Genomic DNA, 26,790 nt, shown 5'->3' with positions numbered 1-26,790 from the left:
ATTGCCGGTTTTGGGGTTTCTTATCGTGTGCAAAAACCAAAAATCATTTTCATACGTGTTTCACGATTATTTGTGATCAGTTGTACTGCACAATCACTTTGAAAAGTATACGGTAATTCCTATCTTAAGCTCAATAGAACAAGTCGGGAAACCAGAAGCTGGACACTTCAGGTATGAAAGGTTTTGTGTATTTCTTATATAAAGCTATTTGGGTGTACATTCGCCACATTAGTACGTAGCACGTAATATGTATACACTTTCGAGTTATATTGACTTCCATATTCTTGAATTTGCAAAGAAGCGACAACTTTGACCTATTATAACTTTATTAGTAATTGTGCACCAATCTTGGTAGGACCATGCTCTATGTTATAGTTTACATTATTGCAAAATTTCGTGGTGCTACAGTGAAGGAAGGTTTTGCAGCTAATTACTAAAAATTATACTAATATACTGTTATCAACTTTATTTGAACAGCTATCGGTATGAACCTAGGCACCATATAGCGGTAGGCTCCTGATCTTTTCCAGACTATTCAGTTGAGTTGTTTTTCTGACAATGGCAGTTGAGTAGTCTTTCTGACAATGGCTCCGCGAAAGAAATGATCACTTTCGACCCCCCGCCCTCCCCGCCTTTCAAACAAATGTCAAAACTAAAATCGGCTGCGAAAAGTATTAATCGGGACCTTTCGTTTGATACCCCACATGATTATATTTTATGAAAAAAAATGTACACACCCCCTTTTTGCATGTATGGGGATCGCTCCTTAAATTGGATATAGAATTATGTGACTCGTTGTATGCGTGAGGGTTCACAGTTCCCACCGTTCCACCAAATTTGGTGTCAATGGCTGTGACCGTGTCCGAGAAAAATGCGTGTGGCGGACAGACAGACCCGTTAGGAGTTGTCAGATCTCAGATCAGGCGCGACCCCAGGTGGCGCATAGGGGCATACCTATTGATGCGTAAATATGTGTTCATGCACTTTTCTTTTCTGACTGTGCATGGGCTAGTGTTTGCTCATCTCTGGTGCGTGGATCAAAATAGAAAAAGGAAGGACACCCAAAAAATAAAACCAACATGGACGAATTGAGCAGAAGTAAAGTTACGATTCAGTTGCTCGGAACCCCAGTACCGGCGGCTTTTGGGAGTGAGCAAGCGGGCTCCCGGCGGTCGATATCCCTCGACCGCAGTGCCTCAGTGGTGGACAATTTGGGCACCGTGGCATCTAATGCTACAAGTGTTTTAGATTTGGAGAAGGAGGTGTTCAAATGAAGCACAACTCTGCCAAGAACACCAATTTCAAAGGCAAGGAATGATGAGCTAAAAGGAGATAGCTGGCCAAAAAAAGCGATTTCGACACCCATCGAATCTGATCAAGAGGTACTGCAGCAGCAGTAAAAAGATCCATTCAGGAGAAGCTCAGCAATTTTACCATCTCCTCCAATACCAAAGTCGGCAAAATAGCTCAAAAAAGCTCATGGGAGCCTAACAATTGAAAAAGTCGAAGGGGTCTGTGAAAGGAATAATCTGGTCAAGGCTCACCGAGAACAGAGCCCTGACCCAGAAGAACTACCTTTTATGCAGCTTGGGACTAAAATAGATAAGCTGTCCGAATTCATCAAGGCCAAGCACAACGTGCACTAAGCCATTAAGAACATGGTGAGAGCCATTAGGGTGCTTTACAATAGGTCGCAGGAAGAAGAAAAGAAATCTAAAGAAAAGCCGAATATCCCAGCCCCAACAGTGTCACAGGGAACCAAAGTGACATCAAAGCACGAGGTCATCGGCCTTCGATCAAGTAAGAGAGTGCGAGACAAAGAGGGGGAAGCTTTGGGGAATCAATAGCACCGAAAAGGAAAAAGCGGTCTTGACTAATCCAACAAACGGAACTAAAAGTTCAGAAGGGTCCAAAGTGCTGAAAGTAGGAATGTCGGCTAAAGAAGCGTAACCGAAGGAAAATAAGAACGGTAGTTGGACTAAGGTCGTGAACAAGAAAAGGAGCAGGAAACCAAAGGTGCGAATTCGCCCGGAGCCAATTGTAATCTCCATTAAAGGAAATCTAACGTATGCAAAGATACAGAAAAAGATGAAATCTGACCCCGACCTAAAATACCTAGGCGGAAATGTCAGCAAAATCTGGAGGACCCAAAAAGAGGATTTCATATTTGGGCTGAAAAAATCCAGCGTGGGAAAAACTGACCGCTTTCGTAACTAAGTTATAAACTCACTTGGGGAGAATGTGGCGGTTCGTTTCCAAAAACATGAAATCTATATCCAGTGTAAGGATTTTGATGAGGTAACATACAGGGGAGAAATCCACACTGCCTTGAAGCAACAATTCAAGTTGTAGGAATTCAGGGAAGAATCTCTCGTGAGCCTAAAAAATGCTTATGGCGGTACTCAAAGGGCCACAATGCGACTGCAAGTGGAGTCCGTGCAGAAGTTCTTGGCCGTGGGAAAGATTCGGTTTGGATGGGTTGTTTCCAGCCTAAGGGAAGACATTTCTTTAAAGAGGTGCTTCAAATGCTTAATGTTTAGACACTTCGCAAAGGCATGCACTAGCGGCATTGATCGGTCCGATCGATTTCGAAGGTGTGGGGGAAAGGACATATTGTCAAGGAGTGCAATAGAGACAAGGTCCAAAAGTGATAGGAGGTGACTTTAATGCGTGAGCCATCGAGTGAGGCAGCAAAAAAACTAACGTAAGAGGGTGTGCTTATTAGAAGTGTTCGCCTAGGTGGATATAGTTCTAGCCAACGAAGGTGATGGAAACACTTATCGGCAAGGAGGATCTGGTTCAATTGTAAATCTGACTTTTATCAGCCCTGCCCTGGCGTGTAACTTGTCCTGGCAAGTGAGCGAGAACTTCACGCACAGCGACCACCAGGGAACCACCTTTGAACTAAGGACGGAGTCACAAGGCAGGAGACCCGCACCACGGGAGCCGAAATCCAAAAGAACGTCAGGATGGTCAGCAAAAGCGATGGATCAATGAACATTCATGGAGGTGTGCTTAGACCTGCCTAACAAAGCAGGTACCTCCACGAATAGAACTATCCAGGTCACAAAAAGCATCTCTAAACCATGTGACGCGTCGATGCCTAGGAGATGCTCATTCCCCACTAGAAGACACAGTTATTGGTGGAATAGTGAACTTGGTAGCCTTCGATCGATTTGTCACAGAGCCAGATGAACGGCTCAGAGGACAATAGGTAGGATCGATCAAGGGCAAAAGGAGCATGCCTCTAGGCAAGCCCGCAAGAACCTCAAGCTCGCCATTCAGCGGAGTAAAAGAGAATGTTTTAAGGAGCTCTGTTCGGAAGCGGACATAAATCCTTGGGGAAGCGCCTATTAAATCGTGAAAGGACGATTCAGAGGCCGATCATTTCCGCAGATTATGTGCCTTCCGCTCTTGTTGAAAATAATCCAGGGGTTATTTCCCCAGCGAGAGGGGTACTGACAATTTCCGGCGCGCCATGAATGTGACGCCGATCCCACCAGTCACCAGGGACGAGCTGCTAGAGATCTATAGTCGAATAGACGACAGCAAAGCCATAGTCGATTTGACATATATGAGTACGACATTGGTGAGGAGAATGGCATGGTTTGTCAGTGAACATTGTACTCAAAGAAACCAACAGGTAATTTTCCTCCAGATCAGATATGGGCGATGTGGCGATGTGCGTTCGCGTGGAGCTGGAAACCAGGGCTGATCCGTGAAAAAGTTTGAAGAAGATGCATTCATAAAGATGCTATTGGAAGGCCAAAGTCCCGGTGGCGCGGCTATAAAAAAGGTAGAGCAAATGATGGGACGCATAACGAGAACATGCGACACTGCTATGCCGAAGCGGTGAATCCTCGCAAAAAGACGCTCAAACTATCGATGGAGTGAAGAGATCGCGGAGTTACGGGATGTATATTTTCGAGCTAGAAGGATCTGCCAACGATCTAGAGAAAGACCGAACTTCGATGAGAAACGGCAAGTATATGTGAATCTTCGAGGTAGGCCTAAGCAGGACCAGGAAGCGAGAATGCTTTAAGGAACTTTGCACAGAGGCGACCAAAGCTCCTGGGGAACAGCGTACAGGACGGTTATGAAGAAGATGAGAAGGCGAACATCACAATTGACCTGCCCGCATCTTCTGCTCAATATCGTGATAGCGCCCTTCTCTCCGGATAAAGGGGAGCGCAAACAACACAAGCAAACATTGGACGTCTACACCACAGCTGCGGTAACTGAGGAGGAACTTGCGCAAATTTGCCGGAGAAATGGTGATAACAAACCACCCGGTTTGGATGCTGTTCCCAATAGAGCTATTAAACTCGCTGTTAAGACCAGACCCGGCTGGTTTATTAGCGCTTTTGAAACATACATGGTAGAAGGAGTTTTCCCCGACCGGTGGAAGAGGCAAAAACTAGTTGTACTCCCGAAGCCGACCGATTTTCCTCAACGACACGGCAGGAAAGATGCTCGAAAGGGTCATCTACAATAGACTGCTCCCTATCATTGAATCTAAGGACGGACTATCGGAGCGACAGTTTGGGTTTCGATAAGCCCACCCAACGATCGATACCGTAGACGTTGTTTTGAAGCTGGCTCGAGACGCGATGTCGTCTAAGAAATGCTGTGCCGTTGTGACGTTGGACATCAAAAATGCATTCAATTCCGCCAGTTGGGAGCGGTTAAAAATCTCACTGCCTAAAACAGGTGTCCCTAGTTATTCGACTAAGCCCCTCGACAGTTACCTTTCGGAGAGGACACTTTGGTACGTTACGGATGAGGGATCCAAGCAGTACACCGTCACCGGAGGAGTACCACAGGGCTCAGTGTTGGGAACTCCTGTAAAACGTTATGTAGATTGACATTCTGGCAAGTGAGACACGTTGCCTGTACGAAAAAAGGAAAATGAATCCTCCTGAAAAGGATGCAGAATACCGAAAGGCGGCAAAACGAGAGCCGCTGGGACGACTCGCAGAAGCGCCGTTGGACGCATACTTTGATTCCCCATATTGAGGAGTGGATCCAGCGACAACACGGCGAGATTAACTACCATTTGATGCAATTCCTGTCAGGACATGGTGGTTACAGGAAGTATTTGCACCAATTCAGGCTGGATGATTCTCCTATTTGTCCTGAGTGTGGTTGCACACCTGAGAACTCGGAGTATATTATCTTCCATTGTCCACGATTTTTCTGCCTGAAAGACTTCCTGGAAACCAACATCGTCGGGGAAATATTGAAGTCGGAGGGAAACTGGCGTACTCCGCAATCAAAAGAATACAAGAGGAACTTGGAAAAGCGGAGTGCGTAAGAAGGACGGAAAGAACGGAAGGCTTGGTCGCTTAAAGCGCAGTTCACCCCACGAAGTAATGCTTTGCGGCGGGTTCGCGGGGGAGGAAGAAAGAGAAAGTGGGGGTGGTTTTAGTGGGGGAGACTCCCACATGCTGCTGTAACCTGGTGCGACAGTGTCTTTGTAAGATTTCCACCTCCATCCGTAAAAAAAAGGCAGACAGTCAGTAAACCGATTTTAATAAGGTTTTGTTTTACACAAAACATTAAAAAAAGAAAGGCTGGATGGTGATGTCAGAAATCAAGAATGTCAAAATAGTTCACTGTCCTCAACGATTAGAAATGTTAATTAAGGACGAAAAGCATCACAATCAGATTTTTCGATTTTTTACGTTATTAATTTATCTCCACAAACTTAAGGCTAAATCGAAATATTTTTCTAAATGTAGGTATAAAAATGAAGATACGGTTTGCAGTAGTTTTGAAACTTCGGCGCCAAGATTGCTAGTTAGAAGATCTCACCGCTACACTATCTCAATTCCACCACAAGTCGGGTACAGAAACGCACTTATATGAATTATTAATACTACAAAACGTAGTAGTAAAGCTGGCTAAATACCTGGGCTAGACTATTAATGTTACTATCTTTCAGTAAATTTTCTGTTTTGTCAAACTATTCAACAGTCAACAATCTAAGCGTGATAAAAAATGCGGCAAATAATTTTATTATGAGATAAGAAGCTTGCGTCACAGTATGAAAATATGGAAAAAATAAAGTAACGTCCTTGAAAGTATCCTGCATTTCTTTAAAGATAGATTCCTTGGTTGATGGCATTTTTTTCGAAAGAGCCTTCAGTCCTCAGGCCCTGCTGAGGGCAAATCAATGTCAAGAATGGTGCAAACTAAATCTCTAAGATTTTTCGTTTGGGTAATTTCCGAGACTGATTCCTGCATATGATCGTGAACTTTACAACCCCCTCCCCTGCCGTCTCCCTTCACAATGAACGCCAAAATGAAGACCTGCTTGGGAAAGCACTAATCGAGAACTTCCTTTTGACACAAAATGAGACCACATTCTGTAAACAATTTTTTTCAACCCTCCCTTTGCATGTACATGTAATCCGCCCTTAGATTCAACGTGCTATCAAGGATGTTTTTTCCAATAGGGGCACAACATACATCATCGGGCAAACAAGAAAATCAGAAAACTACAAATCGATGTACTTGAAAGTACGAACGCCCACTTGCAATTATAGTACAAAGCGTTAATATGCAGGGTGAACTTTTTCTTCGTAAAACATAACTACATACATCGTATCGTATTTTGCTGATATGAACATATAACTTGAAAAAGTGCAGAAAGGGTGGGATTCCTTTAATTTCAATTCGCAAAACATACGACCCCGGTTTTATTAAGATAACGACTTTTTCCCCATTTTATTCTGCAGAAGATCGAATCAAATGTATGGAAGTCCACCCAGCTAGCGCCGTATATAAGTTAAAGAGGGTAAAAACTACCACGTTAGCAATTCTGCTTAGAGGTTGTCTGGCCAGAGTATTACACCAGTTTCAATAAAAAAGTAGGTCAAACGTTGACCCACAGATAATATACTGCGAGCATTGAAGACTTTCGCATTATTCGATGAGGAAGAAAATACAAAGGGTTGGTTCACTGCAAGGGTAAACTAGAATATTCCCTGCTATTACGTAGATTGTTATCAAAATTAGTAGAAGATAATATTTCGGACAAATATCCATGGGCGATTTGATGTTCTTGATGCTCCTAGAAGCGGTATTGACGAATTAAAAAGTTCATTAAGTTGATGTTTGGCTTGGGGTGTCTTAATATTTTACCGTTCAATTAGAATTTGGTTACATTCTGCTGAGTATGTTTACAGATTAAAGGATAAGTGATTATGTATGTAATTTATGTGGTTTTAAGACGAACGTTTGAATGTATAACCTGCAAGCGAGACAGGTGGAATGTCATGGACAGAAGTTAATGATTAATTATAATGACAGTGGGCGTTTCAGACATGGATGGTTTGGATGGAAAATCAGCCCTTTCCCACCCCTTTCAGCGGACTTGTATGAAGTTCCTAATAGCCCACAATTTGAAATAGCTGCATTAATGTTGGTCCTGGGCCAGTCTCGAAAACCCAGCTGCCCTTCACTCATGACAAAATTCATTTCCTCATGCTCAGCATCTTTTCTTTTCTTTCCTTATAAAATTCCTTCTATAGAGTTTTATTATAATACAAAACCCTCTTATCTTTAAAATTTGAGGAATATTTGATGATAACCTATAAAAATCGGAAGCATTCGTCGACATTGAATGAGAAGTTGAAGGTCGGGGTGAGCAGAAGCGAAAATTAGCATTGCTTGGACCAACTGAGGAAGATAAACCAATGAAGGTGTGTATGATTGTGTGGATTCGCGTGAATTTTTTGATTTTACTTTTCCATCGGTAGTATCGGTTAAGAGCGAGTGTTTAAAGGACCTCCTACATTTCGGAGCCTGGCTGGCATAGAAGCAAGCAAGCCCATGTTGACGGAACAGGTCGGTGGAGCTTGAGCATTTGCGGGCGGACTTTCAATTTCGCAAATTGTTTTTAGGTTTTGGGATAAATTCTCCGGCCACGCAGAATGGTTTTCCGATCGCCCATCAAATTATGGTATAAGTTCATCATAAGCACAGTTTTCAATTCTAATAGTGTATAGCTTTCCATTAATGCGAAACGATATTTTGGACATTCTTTGTTGTAGTGATGCGAGGGAGTCTGGCTCGATCAAACCTGATACTTGGAGCTTCGTCCTCCCATTCAGGCTTTCTCTTGGTAGTAACTTTAATTTTATTCTAAAGTGGAGTTTTTGAACAAGAATTCCTGAGGAAGTGGAATAAATTTAGGAAGAAAAAAACATGATCATCAACCACGTAAAAATTCGTATTCGGGCTAGGACTGCCTTAGTAGGGTTTTGCGCCGAGCTTCGTCAATTCGATATCTCTAAAAGCTGTCTGTTGTCCTGCGCTACGCCATGGCTCCATCTGAGGCATGGTCTGCCACGTCTTCTTTAGCTTATTGATTTTCCGGGCTGTGAATCGTCCCTACCCATACGGATTAAGTGACCCGCCCACCGTAACTTATTCAGCCAAATTTTACCTATAACCAGACGATCATGGTATCGCTCAACGTTTTCGTTGTTATATAGGCAAGAAGAAGAAATCTTCCCACGAATTTAGATAGTAATTAGTAAAATTAAATTGAATCTGTTAATTAAAAGTGTACTAATTGCTTAAAACAAACTGAAAGTTAACAAATGCTTTTTTTGGCGGCCATCAAGGAGGGACAATATTGAAAGTTTTATTTGAAGAATATTACGACGGCTCGGCTCATTGAAAAAGGCTGTCGGAGACATCAAAATCGACTTATCGGGAACACCACCCAAGTTTTGATTTCATTGCAATTTGACGCAGTGTACTCCTGAAAGTCGTTCTTTTTTGTTCGCTGTCGTTGTAATTTTGTGTTTTAAAGAAATAGCGTGGGGAATTGAGCTACATTAGAACCTTTAGTAATTGGTTCGGCGAATATCCAAAACGCCGCATTTATAAGTAAAAGGTGAACTCGGAGCAAGAGCGGAATTGTCTTTCACTCAAATGGGTAAGGGGGGAATTTCCCATTTGTGATGTGTTTTAAGTTTAATAAATTAGCGCGACAATTCAAGTGGATCTAAGACTTGAAATGTGTTAGAGCACTTCATTCAAGACCGTAACCGTATACCACAGGATTACAGTACCATGTAGGAGCAATGTGGTCAGCATTGCGCTCACCCGTGATTATTAGCCTGATTTCAGCTGAGTAGACTGGTATCCGGCATCTAGTCACGATCCAAATCTCACTGCTACCAATGTGACCCCACTGAGTCCTCCAAAATCCTTTCTCAATTTCGGGTGAAGTCAAATAAGTACTATGTGAGGATGACATCGGCCGGATTTTCACTAAAATTCATCGACAATCAAAAATCATCGAACAGAGTCTTGAGACCTGCAGGCGGTGGATCAAGTGACATTTTTGGAGTATCACATCTCATTTTCAACATTCAGCAAAAATAGTTTCTAGTAGAGTGGGTGACAAGATTCTAGCCATGCGACTTCAAAATTAAAGATTTCTTCGGTTGTGAAGTTTATCCCTTTTCATGTTTTTATTGAAGTTCTAGGGGGGAAGGAATATTGGAAAATATTAGGCGGTGATGGCTTTACGGTTTCTTATCAGGCCCGATGCAAATCCTCAAACTCTGCCTCACCTCTGGCCTGAGAGCAGCGTGACTGAAGCGGCTCGCAGATGTTAAGTGCTCCTTTATATAATTCATTGAACACAACATGACTACCAATTATATTGAGCGCAAATCCGCCTTATTGACCAGAGCTTGGCCAGAGCGGAAATTATTTCTGGAGAATTGTGGAGTCCTAAGTCCGCATCAACTTAATGCTGGACCGGGCCAAATGGGGTGCAACTTATTCTCTCTTTTTTTGGTCCACGGACCCCACGTTTAGGGCTTAGCATCCAAAATTCCAAAATATGAGGCGATGACGGCTTTACGGTTTCTTACCAGGGCAGAGGTAAATCGTCAGACGCTGCCTCACCTCTGCCCTGAGAGCAGCTTGACCATGTTATGTTCTACGAATTATATAAAGGAGCACTTAACATGTGCGAGCCGCTTCGTTCACGCTGCTCCCAGGACAGAGGTGAGGCAGCGTCTGACGATTTGATTTTTTCGGCATTTATTTTATTTTCTATTCATTCAATCATCAATAGAATTTTTTAATTTTTTTCTCCCACCCTAAATATGAACGGGCATTCTATATTTTTTTCTGATCTGAGGATACCAAACAATGGAGGGAACCAGGAAAGCTGCGCCTCTTAAAAATCAGAGACACGGAAACACGGATTGAAGCTATGAATCGCAGCCGATCTTCTCTCTTCTCTTCTCAGGTATCGAGTTTTACGACCCCAAGCGGGTTGTGGAGCCGGTATTTTTTTAATTTGAGCTTTACCATTAAGATTCGGTTGAAGGACAAATGACACGTTAGGACTAAAGTACCCAAAATGAGCTACCGACATTCCAGAGCCTGGCTAGCACAGGGCATGCGAATGCGTGCTGATGGAGCACTTCAGTGGAGTTTCAGTATTTAATGATCGGACGATGATGAAGGACAATGCTAGGTGGCTGATGCCAACCTAAAAGGGATAGCTATTTCAAAAAAATTAAAAAAGTTCAATTTAAATAATAATTTAGTTTTTAATTTTTCTTGGGATATCTATCCCTTTTAGGTTGGCAGCTATCTGACAGAAATAAGTCTTTAATATGATACGTACGACTGACCCAAATAATACATTGCCCGTCGGTGCCTCATCAGTTTCTATGTGAGGCCAACTCTTGAGGAATGTCGTGGATAATCATGGCCTTTACGTTTCGACAGCTGAGAAAGCCCAGATTCTGGAATACGTCAACGACGTGTTATCTGTTAGCGTGATAATAAAACATTTGCACCCATTAGAGCTAACGTATTTAGTTCTAGCGTGATCCTGATAAGGATAATGGCAAATGGCCGGATAAACGTAGGTCGTAGGGCACTGAGCACCAAACTACTATTACCAACCGCAGTTTCGGGAGCTGCCTTCTGGTTGTAGTGCTAGAATAAGTAATATTTAATTCAATATGACATTGATAAAATTGTTAATAATAACAAGATTTCTCCCAAACCGGCATGGTCCTCCATATTAAAATTTATAGTACTGCAAGATTTTATTAGGATGAATTTGCGAGGGGTTGAAAAATTTTCAACGTCTAATAATGTACTATTATTAACTAAAGTGTATAGTATAGGTCCCAGGGCGAAACGTGGATTGGTACCCAAGACCAACACATCTACTACCAAACCATATCCCTACCTCCACGTGGTGACCGCTGAGAGCCCTTCCTTACCGAAAAGCTGCAGACGGAGAAGGACGAAGGCAAGTCTCAGGCGTCTAAAAATGGGACAAATTGTACCAATTGGTCCTCTAGTTTGGGGGTTGGGTAGGGTTGGACCCTACACGGAAAACCGATGTTAGGAAGCCACAGAAGGACTGTATAGACTTTACAATAACGAATCCGGCAACGACAACGGAATAACGATTTGCGCATTTTCTCATGTAACGTGCGCTCCCTGTACAGACCGAATGCGGGTAAGCAGCTAGCCAATACCCTGTCTCAATATAGGGTTGATGTAACAGCGTTGCAAAAGATGCACCATATATGATATTATAGCGGCCATCCAGTAAACTATGTGGTCGGAGTAGGTGTCTTAGTAAGCCTTTAGTTTTGGCTTTGCAAATATAAGCGGGGGCGGGGGGGAAGAGGGGGACAGCGAGTCAATGCCTGACGACTAGCAACGAGGCATTATCTGCCTCATACAAAAAAAAGGAGATATCACGAAGTGCAGCAATTATAGAGAAATCACGTTGCTGAGTACCATCTATAAGATATTCTCCGCTATCTTGCTAGGTCGGATAGCCTCATACGCCCAGAACATCATTGATCCATACCAAAGAAGCTTTACTCCAGGCAAATTAGCAATAGATCAGATTTTCTCTCTATGGCATCTGGTGGGAAAACAGTTGGAATATGGACACCAGTTACATAATCTTTTCATCGATTTCAAGGCCGCCTATGATAACATAGACCATTCAACATCAACAACGGTCTAAGAGAAGGGATGCCCTATCATGCGTCCTCTTTAACCTGGCCCTGGAGAAAGTGATCCGTGTGCAGATGCCAATGCAAGAGGCACCATCCTCTTCAAGTCCACCCAACTACTGGTCTACGCTGACGATATTAACATTATGGGAAGAATAACCCGAGATATACAATCTACTTTGATCCTGATTGAGAACGCGGGCAAGACGAAGTGCATGATCACAGCGTCAATATCAAAAATCAAAGAACGAATACCATCAAAACGCACTGGTCAAAAGAGAACAATAAAGATAGGAGATTACAACTTTGCGAGCGTTGAAAATTTCTCCTATGTGGGGTCGGAAATCACAACCGATAACAGTTATGACAATGGAATCTGCGCATGGTTGTTGGCTGCTAACAGAGCCTATTTCAACTTTTAAAAACTGTTCCGCTAGAAACGTCTCACCATGGGGTCAGAGCTCTTACTGCACAGGACTATGATCTTGCCAGTCCTCATGTATTCCTCGGAGACTTGGGTTTTAGCAAGACAAACTGGCCGCGTTTGAGAGAGCAATTCTCCGAAGAATTTTTGGCCACCTACATGAGGATGGACAATTCCGTAGTCTACATAACGACGAAATCTATGAGCGATTCCACAACCGTCTGCTTGTGAATAAAATACAGCTCAACAACTTGCGGTGGGCGGGTCACTTAATCCATATGGATGAGGATGATCCAGCCCGGAAAGTCTATAAGGGCAATATCTATGGTAGAAAAGAAGACGGGGCAGACCCTGCCTGAGACGGAGCGATGGCGTGTGTCAGGACGCTAGCCGACTTTTAGGGATATCGAATTGGTCGACCTCGACGCAAAGTCGGGGTGTCTGGAGTGCCTTATTAAGGCAGGCCTAGACCGGATACCGGTTGTTGCGCCGTGGATAATGATGATTATTAACTTTAATTAAACAGAGTAGATACCACCTGCATGAGCCACGAGCATTTTTTTCAGATTTTTCGGAAGTAATTGACCCCTTTTGGATCCCTGCACTCGTTCCTTTTGCAACTAATGCCAAAACTAATATTTTGTTCGAAAAGTATTAATCCAGACGCTCCATTTAATACCCCACATGTATGTATTCGTTTACATAAACATTTGTCACCCCATAGGTTCAATGTAGAACAATGTAATTCAGTGCATGTCTCGGCGTTTACAGTTTCAACCTTTATACCAAATTTGGTGTTGGTACGTATCACCGTTTAGGAGAAAAAGTGCGTACAACACGCGGACAGGCAGATAAATAGACACAATACAGGGAATGTCAAAGGTGAAGGAGCGTACAAAAGAAGTAACTTCGTCGAGACTCATAGAGAATGGAGCCGAGATCCGGAGGAATTATGCTTTGTCCTGCTTGTGGTGAGAGTTGCGATGTTTGAATTTATCAAGGACAAGCACAACGTGTAAGCCGTAAAGAATCTTGTAAAAGCTATTAGAATCCTCTTAAATAAATCGTAGGAGGAAGAAAAAAAATTCTAAGGAAAATCCTATATCTGCTGTCCAAATAGTATCACAGCGACTCAAATGACGCCTAACGGTACTGCTGTCGAATTACAGCCTAACATAAGACTACGCGAAAGAGAGAATAATCAGCAAACGCCTAAGGAAAAAAGACATACGAAGACATGCGAAAACTGGAATGACAAGTTCAGAATGGGAAGAGCATGGGGCCAAAGTACGCACGTATGTTAAACGCAGCGCAACACAAGTGGAACTAAAACAATGGATGGACAAAGATTTCCAACAAAAAAGCGGAAAGGAAAGCAAAAGAGCGAATCCGCAAAGAGGAGATTGATATCTCCAATAAGGCCAATCTGCCCAACGCGAAGGTGCTCAAAAAGGTCAAAGCCAATCGCGACCTAAAATGTCAACAGTGTCTGAGGGCCTCAGAAAAGAGATGTCATGTTCGCGCTGAAAAGATCTAATATGATGATGCTGTTTCCCGTATTCAAGTTACAGAATTACTTGACGAAAGGCAGCAGTGTGTGGCCAAAAACATAAGTTCTACATATAGTGTAAGGATCTCTATGAAGTGACATCGAAAGGAGGAATCTCCACTGACTTGAAGAAACAATTCAAGTTGAAGAAGAACTTGCGGACGAGTTTATTGTGAGTTTAAGAAAAGTCTATGGCGGACTCACATAGCCAGTTGTTGGTGGTCCGAAAAGTTCAGATTGGATGGGTTGTCTGCATTTAAAAGAACATATCTCACTAAAGAGGTACTTTGAGTGCCTCATTTTCCGGCATTTTGCGGAAGAATACACCAACGGCATTGATCGACCCGTCCGAAGCGGAGATGAGGGGAAAATGGCCATACTGCCACTGAGTACAACAGGGGCCTCAAATATATATTGTGCGAAGAAAGGTGGGACTGGATAACCGGCATCTTGCTCCAAGTAATCAATGGCTGGAATTTAGGAAGACGCTGACTGCAATGAAAGAATGAGATTTAGTCAAATAAGTGTATTCATTCCAAGGTGTCACAGATTCTACTGGTAGAGCGGCGGTCAGTGGTTGATGTGCTCTACAATATATTATGATTCAGGCAACCATTGGCTTTGTATGGGCGAAGATAAGTGGCGTATATGTGTACTGCTACTACCCCACCAAGCTTGACACTGTCTGAATTTGAGAAAATGCTGAACAATCTTGTTCTCTATGCAAGGGGACAAGGTCCAAAGGTGATTTCCCATAACTTCAACGCTTGGTTTTTTGAGTGAGGTACCAGAGAAATAAGTGTAAAGGGATGCGGTCTGTTAGAAGCTGTTCGCGCTCCGCAGTTCGATATATTTCTGTCCACCAAAGGTAATGTCAACACTTTTCGGAAAGTGGTTTCTGGCTAACCTTTCCCAGCCCTTCATTGACACGTGGTATGTCCTGGTGGCGATTTTCTTTGAACTATGAGGCGAGTCATGAGCAGAGAATTAAAATGCCCGAAATCGAGAAGGATGTCAAGCTGATCTGCCAAAGTTTTGGATGAGCAGACCTTCATAGAGGTATGTTTAGAGAACCTAATAAAACAAGCGAATCTACGGAAGGAGATGTCCATGTAACATAATGCATCAGTAAGTATTTGACGCGTCTATGGCTAGGAAATGCACATTCGCCAATAGAAGATCCAACTACTGGAGAAATAGTGAATTGACCAGCCATCAATCAGCCTGTCAAATATCCAGTCGAACGGCTCCGAGAGCGATAGTTAAGATCGAATAGGGGCAAAAAGAGCACAGATATAAAGAAGCCCGCAAAACCGTCAAGCCGTTCATCCAGCGAAGCAAGAGAGAATGTTCTAAGGAGCACTGCTTGGAGACACACGTAAACCCGTAAGGGAGTGCTTATAGAATCGTAATCGTAATTTAGAGACCATTTATCTCTGCAGATCACGTGCCCTAGCGTATTATTGAAAATCATTCAGGGGTTATTTCGCTTCGCAAAAGAAGGGCACTGACAGTTTTCAGCGACTTCAGAATGTGACGACAACTTTATCAATCACCAGAGAGGAGCTGTTTCAAACTCGCCGTAGAATAGGAAACATGAAAGCTCCAGACCTAGACGGACTACCGAAACTGGACGTAAAGAAGCCACAGAAAGATTTTCTATAATCCTAGATTCCCTAATCCAGATTTCATATAATTTTGGGAAACACAATGTGAGTATGCATTTATTTGCCGCTTCAATTTGTACAATTATAAATATTCGTATCATTAAGTGTGGCGATATGCCTTTTTTAAACAACGAAAGTCAAACGTCTCCAAAAAATATGGTCCACAACATATGTACATTGAACCAAAATATCAGATTCTCCACTATTATCTATGCCTGCGAGATTTAGATCGCCTACGGCTCCGTGAACGTCGTTTGCGGCTTGATGATCTCCGTCTACGTCGTCCGCCTGCCTCTGCTGGGTTAGGAAAACTACCCTCGGGGCCTGGCTCCGGGTCATCATAATTTAAATCGGCCTTATATCGAAAACCATTCTTTTGAATGAAGCCAAATTCGACACCCTTTTCAAGGACCATTTTTACGGGTTCTTTGATATATGATGGTTGCACCTGAACAATACGTTAATTACCGGATTATTTACTGGTGAACATTATATGATTGAAATTTTAATAAAACCTGGTGACGATTGGCAATTTGCCTTACGACAGAACTGAGGGTAGACGGGCCGTTCAGAGCGCGCAGTGCGTCCATAACAATCTCTCCATTTTTATCTGCCATTGATTTATGTATATTTTTTACTGAGAATTTTTTAATAATCCAATATTAACATTTATGATAAATTGTCAGCGGAAAACTGAAATGAACTTGTCAGCGTAGCTTTAACATGGTAAATTGATTACCGCAAATACGAGCTACCCAATTTGAACAAGGTGTTTGAAGGGGGATGAAATTAATTTGGCACCGGAAGCTATTGCAACTTCATTCACGGACAAAATATACCTTTCGTGTTTGTAGTAGTTAAGTGGTTGCTGTGCTTAATTAGCGTGGTCCTGTTTCGATTTGCTATTTAATTAAATTCATGCCAAATTTCAGTTTTGATTTTCATTGTTTACTTACAGATTTGCGTTTATGGATATTTATATAAAGTGGTATTCTATAATTGTATTTGATTCTAATCGGTTTTCCACTGGTTCGTCAAAAATCACAATGCCCTAGCCTGCTCAGGGAAATCAGGTCGCCCCGGCTACTCAAAAATAACTTTTTCAATAGCGACTTTGGTCACACTGCTTCCAGGGTAAAGGTAAGGTAGCGTCTGATGCCCGGACGAAACAGTTACTTATTCTTTTGAAATGAAAGTTTCTTCCTAATTGATCGTTTCGGACATCAACTCGATGCGGACCTAGGGCTCCCTCAATTATCAAACAAAATACATTTTCAATATTGCTGAAATGTTCCACACACCATTTGTATATTAGTATCTTATAGTTGGAGCTGACATTTATGAAATATTCTAGAAAGGAAAAATTTTTTTAAAGCATTAAATTCTAAACTTTTACCAAAAACTTGCTTTTTGAAAGGTTTTATCTTTTTAGGTTCAACTAGAATGATAAATTGTAAAGTATTTGATTTTCTCAGATAAGAGTTAAGAACGCAATGTGGCATACCGACTGGGACGTCCTTGGCACAAATGCAAATATTATCACTATTTTGTTCTTTGACGAGTACGATGGTCGAGATGAGTGCGCATCAGCTGTCGATCTCATTACTCTGGGTTCGAATTCATATTCTCATTATCCCGGGTATTTGCATCCATATTCTGGCTGTCCAGCTGTACAGCATTAAGTGTGATGACATTAAAACTGAAGGATAGTCTCATTGAAACTTGACGAGGATAACTCCACAGTAGTCGGTCCTAAGCCTGGTTGTGAAGGAATCCTTTAGTTTCAGATAGAATATCTGCATACTAGCCGCAATGTCTCAGGAGGCAGGTGAGGAAAGTGTAGGAACTCTGTAGTCTGGCAGATTACTCAGTGACAAAGCTACCACTACATCTGGCAGATTGATATAAAATGCAAAGTCATCGGATGAGAAGGAGAAATCAAGGTCCGGTACGGATAACCGGCGGAAGTCGTCTGACTTGTTGGCTAAATTGGGTTTCCGTAATGGATAGCACGGTGTCAAAACCACTAATAGTGGGGTGATTCGACTTTTAGACACCACGATGCCCGGGCATGCGAACATGCGTTTACTTCACCACAATCTTTGACAACCACTTCGCAGGTTCACGTGGGCGGTGGATAAAACAGATTGAGAATATTTACCTCTTTATTGTCCACTCCTACTACGAGATAATAGTGGCGCGGATAGGTACAACGTCTTACCCCTTGTTGTTGCACCAGAGATTCGTCGAGCGGTATCAACAACACCGCCCTGCACTGCGGCAATATTTTCAATACTCACTGCAGGACTTCACCTTTACCGTCCGGCTGAAGTCTTCGCAGAGGTTTGAGACGAATTTCAGAGAGCGTGTATAGAGTTCACGGAAGTTGATCCTTTGCATAGACCAGGTTTTCGCAGGCTTGATGCATCTGTAGCAACTCCGAGAATCCTATCTCAAATCAATGATGAGATTGGATTTCGGCTGTGTGCTTACATGTCGCTACTGCAACTACAATCACTTTTGTATTGTGGTGCAGTTGTGGCTATTACATTTCACGGCCAGAAGATCCGCTGTCACGTTATTGGTTTGAGTGACCGAAAGTCCAGGAAAAATTCGTCTGGAACGTCGGAGTCGTTCGAGAGAAAATCACTCCAAACATGTTCAGAATACATTGTAGGCGAGGCACCAGCGGAACTTTTTTAGATCTGTTATCGGGCTGGAATTTGGAGGTCATCAGCCCATCATCCTTTATATACTGAGTGAATTACCACCGAAGGTACCCGCCATGCCACAATGCCGAGAATGCATTTTGCGGTACCATACACCTGGCCTATTTATGTCCTAGTTTAGTTTAGTTTAGTTAAATGGGGGGAGCCGCAGCTCCGAGCACTCAGGCCATTATTAGGCCCATTGTACTATCCCCGTAAGTTGCCTATTCAATGGCTTCCCGCCTACGGTGTTCGCAGGCTTTAGCGAATCTGAGAACATTCTCAAGAGGCAGAGAGTGTGCAGATTCTTCATTGAAGAAAACCTTGCCAAGGTGTCTTCGTCTGAGATCTGAGGATGCCGGGCAGCTGCATAAAAAGTGCAGGGCAGTTTCCTCCTCCTCCTCACATTGGCTGCACACAGCCGAAACCACTACCCCAATCTTTTCCATATGGTAGTTTAAGGGGCAGTGTCCCGTCAAAAGCCCTACTAGGGTTTTCATGTCCCACTTCTTAAGGGACAACAAAAATGCCGCTCTAGTGGCCCTAGGCTCCTTCACAAGGATTTTCGCTTGCCGGCAAGAGTCCAAATTTCTCCACTCGGTTGCGTGACTCCTTGCAATTTCACCTTTCAGAGCAGACTTGACAGTAGATGGTCGGATTCCAAGAGCTGGTTCTGGACCCACCATTATTTAAGTCCTAAGTATTTAGCTCATTGATCCCAAACTAATAAAGTTTTTGGCGATAGTCGTGGAAAAGTGGCATATTACCTTGCCAGTCCGTCCATTTGAGGGTACTAATACCTTAGAGCCCATCCAAATACGGAGGGGCATTTTCCAGGGGGATGACGTACGTATACCTGGCTAATCTATGTCCTAAGTCTGTGCCTCGTTGATCTCAAACTAATAAAGTTTTGGCGACAGTCATGGAAAGGTAGCATATTGCCTTACCAGTATCTCCATCTGAGGATACTAATACCTCAGAACCCATCCCGCAGGGGGATGATGTACTTAGATGACATCAAGTTGTATACTGACACTGACGACGTTTGTTATGGAAAGTAGACATGTTTAGCTATATGGAATAGCCATATGGATGTTCGTGTGGAATTTGGTTTGCCATCACGAGCCACGTAGCAACCAAGCTATTGTCGAATCAGACTTCTACCTAGGATATATCTAGAAATTTTCCAAGGAATCCATGGTCGAGTTGGTGATCTGAAGGATGCTCTAATATCCAAATTTCTGGTGAGCTTATATCGTTGGAATTCTTGCTCGAGTTAGAGAAGACCAGTATACTGGGGACCCACACTACCATTGTTGAGGACCGTGCGCATATTTCACGGTCCTCAACAATGGTAGTGTGGAGCGGATGGAATAACAGCCGAACTGGTTAAAAATGGACATGACCAATTACGCCAAGCGCTGTGCATATGAAATATTCTTCGCTATTTTGCTAAGCCTAAGACCGATACCAAAGAGATTTAACTCCTAGAAAATCGGCAACAAATTAAATTTTCTCTCAGCGGTATGCGATGAAAAAGCTGTTGGATTATGATCATCGATTGCACCATATTTTCGCCAATTTCAAGGCGCTTCTGATAGCATAACCAGGGAAAAAGTATACGTATTTTAACCTGGGTCTGAAAGGTGGTTAAGTCGATAATCACAATATGGATGCTAGAAAAAGGAGGTACGGTATCCCCTGTCTGAGATGAGGCAATGGCATAGGCTAGGACTTCAATTAGCTTTTAAGGATATGGAATTAGTCAATTTCATCACAAAACCTTGATGTCTGGAGTTCCTTGCTAAGGCAAGCCTAGACCATACCGCCTGTTGCGCCGTTGATGATGATGATGATTTAAAAATGGCACTTCTATTGAACAGTCAAAAGGTAGTATAGGTCCCAGGGCGAAACGTGGATTGATACCCATGATGGAGCATAAAACCTGTGAAACGCCTCCTGAACCAACACCAACAGCTCTACTACCAAATCCTATCTCCATCACTACGTGGTGATCGCTGGGAGTTCTTTATTAATGAAAAACTGCAGACGGAGAAGGATGAAGGTGAGTCTCCCGCGTCTACAAACGGTACAAATTTTACCTCCTCCAGATTGTGGGTTGGGAAGGGCTGACAACCCTACTCGGAAAACCAAAGTTACTAAGCCACAGAAGGAGCCTCGGGCAGGATGGAATATAAAACGACGAACCTGGCAAGGACAACGGAATAAGAGTTTGCACATTTTCTCATGGAACGTGTACAGACCGAATGCTGCTCAGCCGATACCCTGTTCCACTATAAGGCTGGTATAACAGCGTTTTAAGAGATGCAAGAGATGGTTTTTTGGAAAAGAGCCACTATACCACAGATTATAGCGGCCATCGAGTAAACCATGTACTCGGAGTAGGTTTCTTAGTCAGCCAAAAAATTAACGCTTCTGTTATCGGCTTTGAAAATATAAGCGAAAAGCTATGCAGTCTGCATTTGCGAGGCAAATTTAGAAATATAAGCCTCTTTAATGTTCACGCTTCTGCAGAGTCGAAGAAGGATACCTTCTACGAGGCAGTTGAGCGGACCCTCGAAGCCTGTCCCAGATATGATATTAAAATCATACTTGGAGATTGCAATAGTCAAGTAAGCCCGAATTCAGGCGATACATTGGCTCCCATAGCTTACATAGGGATACCAATGATAATGGACTGCGGATTACTCAGTTACAGTATCGCACGGAATGGTTGTTGTAAATACGTGGTTTGCGCGGAAAGCGATCCACAAACATACGTGGGCCTCTCCAGACGGGACCACTTTGAACCAAATTGACCACGTGCTGATCTCAGCCTTGATGAATGTCAGAACATATAGTGGGGCCAATGTAGACTCGGATCACTATCCCGTTGACATAGTACTCCGAGCTCGAATTACGACACCACCTACAATCCCCTCTGACAATCAGGTGGGAGTGAAGATTGAAGCCATTCATAGCACAGCCTTCCATAATACTTATAATGGGGAGGGGGGATGGTTGTCGCAATAACCGCAGCCAACAGATGTCCTAGAAATGAAGCATCACAAATGATCTACCCAACCACCTGAAGAACGTTATCATTAGTACGACTACACACATACTTGGTATCAACTGCAAGAAAAGTCGGAACGGCTGGTCTGACGATGAATATAAGCTAGCTATGGAACGGAAGAATGTTGCATACCGAATAATGTTGCGTTTTTGAAGAACGCGGGCACGCGTAGAGACCTATCAAGACCTCCGTCGAAGGGAGAAGCGACTTCACAGAAGGAAAAAGGAAGCCTGGGAGAACCAACAGGTTTGTGAATTTGAAAACTGCAGGGAGAAACCGCACCAGGCGCCGAAGTTTTACCAACGAATCAGCAGGATGAAGCCTTATACATCTCGATACTCATCCTGCCGTTACAAAGAAAGAAATCTGATTTCCAACAGAATGGGAATATTGAAGCGATGGGTTGAGTACTTTCATGAACTGCTCACAACCAAAATATTGGCGAGTTGGAGGTCCCGCCAATTGAAAACGACGGACAAATACTGCCATCACCAAACATAGAAGAAGCAATCCGCGCAATCCAGCGGCTTAAAAACCACCAATTTCCAAGAGCCGATGGAATTACAGCCGAATTGGCTAAATATGCAGGCGACCGATTACACTAAGCGGTTCCTCAACTGATGCTTAAAGTGTGGGACAGTGAATCAACGCCTGATGACTAGCAAAGAGGCATTATCTACCCCATACATAAAAAGGGGGATATCACGCAGTGCAGCAACTATGGAGGTATCACGTTGCTGAGAACCATCTATAAGATATTCTCTGTTATCTTGCTAGGCGGGGCTATCCGGCTTCGCTGAGAACATTATTAGTCCATACCAAAGAGGCTTCACTACAGGCAAATCGGCCACAGATCAGAATTTCTCTCTGCGGCAAACGATGGAAAAACTGTTGGAATATGGACAACAGTTGCACCATCTATTCATCGACTTTAAAGCCGCCTATGATAGCATAGCCAAGGTAAAACTATACACGGCCATGAGAGAATTCGGTATCCCGACAAAATTAATAAGACTGACTAGGCTGACCCTGACCAATGTGCGCAGCAGGATCACTCTCGAGACCACTCAACATCAACAATGGTCTATGTCAAGGGGATGCCCTATCATGCGCCCTCTTCAACCTAGCCTTGGAGAAGGTGATTCACGATGCTGATGGAAATTTAAGAGGCACCATCCTCTTCAAGTCCAGCCAACTACTTGCCTACGCTAACGGTATTGACATTATGGCAAGAACAACCCGAGATGTCAACCTTCATTCAGATCGAGCAGGCGGTGCGAGATCTTGGGCTGCACATCAATGAAGGCAAGACGAAGTACATGGTGGCAACGTCAGCACCAAAAACCAAAGAACTAACAACATCGAATCGTACTGGTCAAACGAAAACATTGAAGATAGGAAACCACAACTTTGAGACCGTTGAAAATTTCTCCTATCTAGGGTCAAAAATCTCAACCGATAACAGCTATGATGATGAAATCCGCGCACGGTTGTTCGCAGCCAACTGTTTCGTTCGAAACGTCTCAACGTAGGGTCAAAGCTCTTACCGTACATGATGTATTCCTTCGAAACTTGGGTTCTTAGCAAGAGAGAAGAATCCTCCAAAGAATTTTGGGCCCCCTACATGAGGATGGACGATTCGGTAGCCTACATAACGACGAAATCCATGAGCGATACCATAACTGTCAAGTTGTGGATAAAATCCGGCTCAATAGGTTACGGTGGGCGGTTCACTTAATCCGTATGGATGAGGATGATCCAGCCCAGAAAGTCTATAAGGGCAATATCTATTATAGAAAAAAAAGTCGAGGCAGACCCTACCTGAGAGGGAGGGATGACGTAGGTCAGGACGCCAAGACAGCTTTTAAGGATATCGAATTGTGGATAATGGACCTCGGCACAAAAGCGGGGTGTCTGGAGTTCCTTATTAAGACAGGGCTAGACCGGATACCGGTTGTTGCGCCATTGATGATGATGATGATGAATGCAAGGGAGAAGAACAAAGTGCAGATGACAATGCAGCTTTCTAGTTTGCTCAGATTTAAAAAGACTACAGCTGGGAAGGGTCTCCTTCGACGAAGAATCGGCGTGCTCTATATAGGCGCTTCGTAGGATTTTGAGAAATGTGGTATACCCCTATGTCTTATTGACAACTTGATTAATACAATCAAACTGGAAATATATATTTACGTTATTCAGGATTGTTTGCAATTATGTATAAAACAATTTCAAAATTCAATTCAATTTCGTTGCACATTTTTCATGTCGTATGCTTTGATTATTTTATTTTAAAGTTATTTTTAAAATCAATACCTTCCATACGAGAAACACTTTTCAAGAAGCCATAGTGTTTGCAATTTCGTCAGATATTTATTGCTCTTTCAAGAACGTAGAAGTTTGTTGTACTCCGAGTTCGGAGTAGTAAGCAATAATTGAGTTTGTTTTGCAATATTGTGACGTTAACTACATGATAAAATGCGAGGAAGCGAAATTTTGCAAATAAACTTTGACTTTACGATGAGTATCTCAGCACATAAAAGACCTGCAATAAGGACCTTCACCCACCACCAAGTACATCGGGAGTAAAATTTCTGCAAAATGTCTGAATTTCGCCATGAATCATATGAACGCAAGGAATGTGCCATCAACATGAATTCCTGAAGGTGAGATGCGAGAATTCCGTAATTTGGACCATTTTTTTCGTCTCTGGTATTTTTTCTATTTATTACCTTTTTTTCAATCTTAATAATTTTTAATAATAAACCGAGCGCACCAGGTTACGAACTCCTTTAATGCAGCTGGCTTCTACGAAGCGACCAATGTAGATGCTTCACCCTTTTATCAATTTCAGTTCAATTAGCTGCGAAATAATTTAGCGAATCCTAAATATATTAAGCTTTCAGGACATTAGATTAGGGGCAATAGGGAGGCGAAAAGAAAAAGGATTCGATTTCATTTTTCTCAGTACTGACTTTGTATAACTTTGTAATCCTGAGAGGTTAATTACTCCTTATCTCATAATGTTGCATAACCACAATTACGTAACAGGGATTCGGTTTGGAATAGCTACGAAAGCCAACATAACTCACCTGTCGATAATCGATTCGGGTCGATTTGCGCTTGTAGGATGGAAATGCCAGGGACCACAATCGCTGGTAAGGTCCTGGAGCGCAGCAACGGTGGTGGTCCATTCCTACACGATTTGGTCTGGGCTGCAACCGCTGCCGCAGCTTGTTGTGCAGCTCTGAAAAGAAAAATTATGAAAATCAAAGAGTGGATGGCAAAACACTTCAATTAATTTAATGATTAAAGTCAGAAAGCACAAAGGAGCAAGTCCCCAGCAGCTTTATTTGTTCGTTTTCTAATCACTACCTACTATAAGGCACCCACTCTCGCATGGTTTGTTTGCCTGGGGAGGGTGCTGTTATCAGATTGATTCAATTGCACTCCATTGACTTCTTTTGGTATGGGGGAACGCCAACGTGTCTGCAGGATAATGGTACGGCAGAGTTTCCCCCAATGCCGTCGTTGAAGTCGCGAAACACGACAAGTGGGTACAAACGGAATTTTAGGGACTGCTCTATTATGCACAGTGTTTTAAGTGAGTGAGGATTTACTACGTGTGTAGGATGTGAAGTATTGGCAAAGACAGCTTGAGAGGCATTTACCTAGTCGCTTTGAATTAAAATCGGATAAATTCGATTGCCTCCTAATAAAATTGGTTCCAAATCTCCCAGTTTGGGTCTCTAGGATGTATCTGTGTCAAGGATTTTCAGAAATAAATTGGTGAAAATGGGCCTCACATAAGTTTAGTCAGGAAAACATGTACACTCAGTCATTGAGTAATCCTTAGAAACTGGTACTCGAGTTTGTACACAATTATTTCAAAATCTGCGGCTTAATGGATTACTTTCCAGTATAACTTCTGTATGTTTGCCTTTGGTATTCAGTTCAGATTGTTCAAAATTGATGAAATATAGAAACGCTTCATGAATCGGCTGGTTCTAGTCAGTTCCTCTAGATGATTTGACGATGGTAGCATGAGTGTTAGATTTTGTGTTGTTAACTATTTACTTACGTAAGCCCTCTAATCCCTTCTGATATCATCTTATAGTAGCGAGCCTACACTTTTCAAGACCCTGGGGTCACCTGTGAGAAGTTGAACAAGTCGGGAAACCGGAGGCTTGACGTTTCAGGTATAAAAGGTTTTGTGTATTTCTTATATAAAGACATGTGAGTGTGCATTTGCCTCATTAGTATGTAGCTCGTAATATATGCATATATTATGTGAGAATTCCGAGAAAAATGCGTGTGACAGACAGACAGACAGACGGACAAATGGTCGAAGAGAAAAAGCAGGTCCCCAAGTGCGAGCTCCGACAATCGACTCGACAAAATCGAAGGGGAATGAAAAAGTCGATGGACCAAGACAGTTAAGAAAAAGGCGAAGAAAAAGGCAAAAGTGAGAATTCGACCAGAAGCCATTGTAATCTCCAGCAATGGAAGTTTGTCCTACGCGAAGAAACTGGAAAGGGCCCAAGCTGACCCCGACCTAAAAGATGTAGGTGGAAATGTCAGCAAGATTCGAAGGACCCAATAGGGTGATCTCATGTTTGAGCTGAAAATAAAACAGCTTGGGGAAAACTGATGGCTTCCGAACTCAGGTTAAAAACTCACTTGGGAGGAATGTCACAGTATGGACCCAAAAACATGAGGTCTATATACAGTGCAAGGATCTCGATGAAGTGACATCCAAAGGTGAAATTTGCATTGCCTCGATGGAACAGTTCAAGTTGGAGGAACTTGCCGAAGAGTCCATTGTGAGTTTGTTAAGGAAGTACTCAAACGGCGACATTGCGGTTACCAGTGGACGCAGCGCAGAAGTTATTGGCAGCCGGGAAGGTTCGAATCGGATGGGTTGTTTGCCGTCTGAGAGAGCAAATTTATCTAAAGAGGTGCTTCAAGTGCCTCGCGTTTGGTCATTTCGCGAAGGCATGCACCAGCGGCATTGATCGGTCCGAACGATGCAGAAAATGTGAGGAGAAAGGTCATATTGCCAAAGCTTGCAATAGGGACCCCAAATGCTTATTGTGCGAAGGAAGTGAGGGGCGGGATTACCGGCATATTGCCGGAAGTGGTAAATGCCGGGAATTTAGGAAGGCGCTAACTTCAATGAAAAAATGAGGTTTATTCAAATAAGCCTCAATCATTCTAGGGTTGCTCAAGATATACTCGAGCAGATCATCTAAGAAACCGAGGTGGAAATTGCCATCATTAGCGAACCCCATAGATACCGTCACGGTGGCGTATGGGTAACAGATTCGACTGGTCGAGCGG

At 42.9% G+C, this 26,790-nt stretch overlaps 2 protein-coding genes across 4 annotated transcripts in view; both read right to left on the bottom strand.

The window, feature by feature from the left end:
- The window catches only part of LOC119650787 (ankyrin repeat and fibronectin type-III domain-containing protein 1), a 320,628-nt gene that overhangs the window by 176,759 nt on the left and 117,079 nt on the right, over nucleotides 1-26,790 (bottom strand). For all 3 annotated transcript variants that reach the window (XM_038053902.1, XM_038053903.1, XM_038053904.1), the window contains one exon: nucleotides 24,543-24,697. In XM_038053902.1, coding sequence (XP_037909830.1) covers nucleotides 24,543-24,697 — 155 coding nt within the window. The remainder of the gene's footprint in view (nucleotides 1-24,542; nucleotides 24,698-26,790) is intronic.
- Nucleotides 15,770-16,410, bottom strand: LOC119650789. Its single transcript, XM_038053913.1, has 2 exons — nucleotides 16,185-16,410; nucleotides 15,770-16,117 (listed from the first exon to the last, which is right to left on the bottom strand). Exons 1-2 carry the CDS (start codon nucleotides 16,284-16,286, stop codon nucleotides 15,875-15,877), a joined length of 345 nt encoding a protein of 114 aa, XP_037909841.1. The 5' UTR covers nucleotides 16,287-16,410; the 3' UTR covers nucleotides 15,770-15,874.

Source organism: Hermetia illucens, chromosome 3 (assembly GCF_905115235.1).
Source record: "Hermetia illucens chromosome 3, iHerIll2.2.curated.20191125, whole genome shotgun sequence".
Lineage (NCBI taxonomy): Eukaryota > Metazoa > Arthropoda > Insecta > Diptera > Stratiomyidae > Hermetia > Hermetia illucens.
This window is presented reverse-complemented; position numbering and strand designations above follow the sequence as displayed.

Bases quoted from the DNA above. Each gene is read 5' to 3' on its own strand.
- LOC119650789 (XM_038053913.1), bottom strand. From the start codon at position 16,286: ATGGCAGATAAAAATGGAGAGATTGTTATGGACGCACTGCGCGCTCTG. The intron at 16,118-16,184 runs GTTTTATTAAAA...CGTATTGTTCAG, and splicing joins AAATTGCCAATCGTCACCAG to GTGCAACCATCATATATCAA.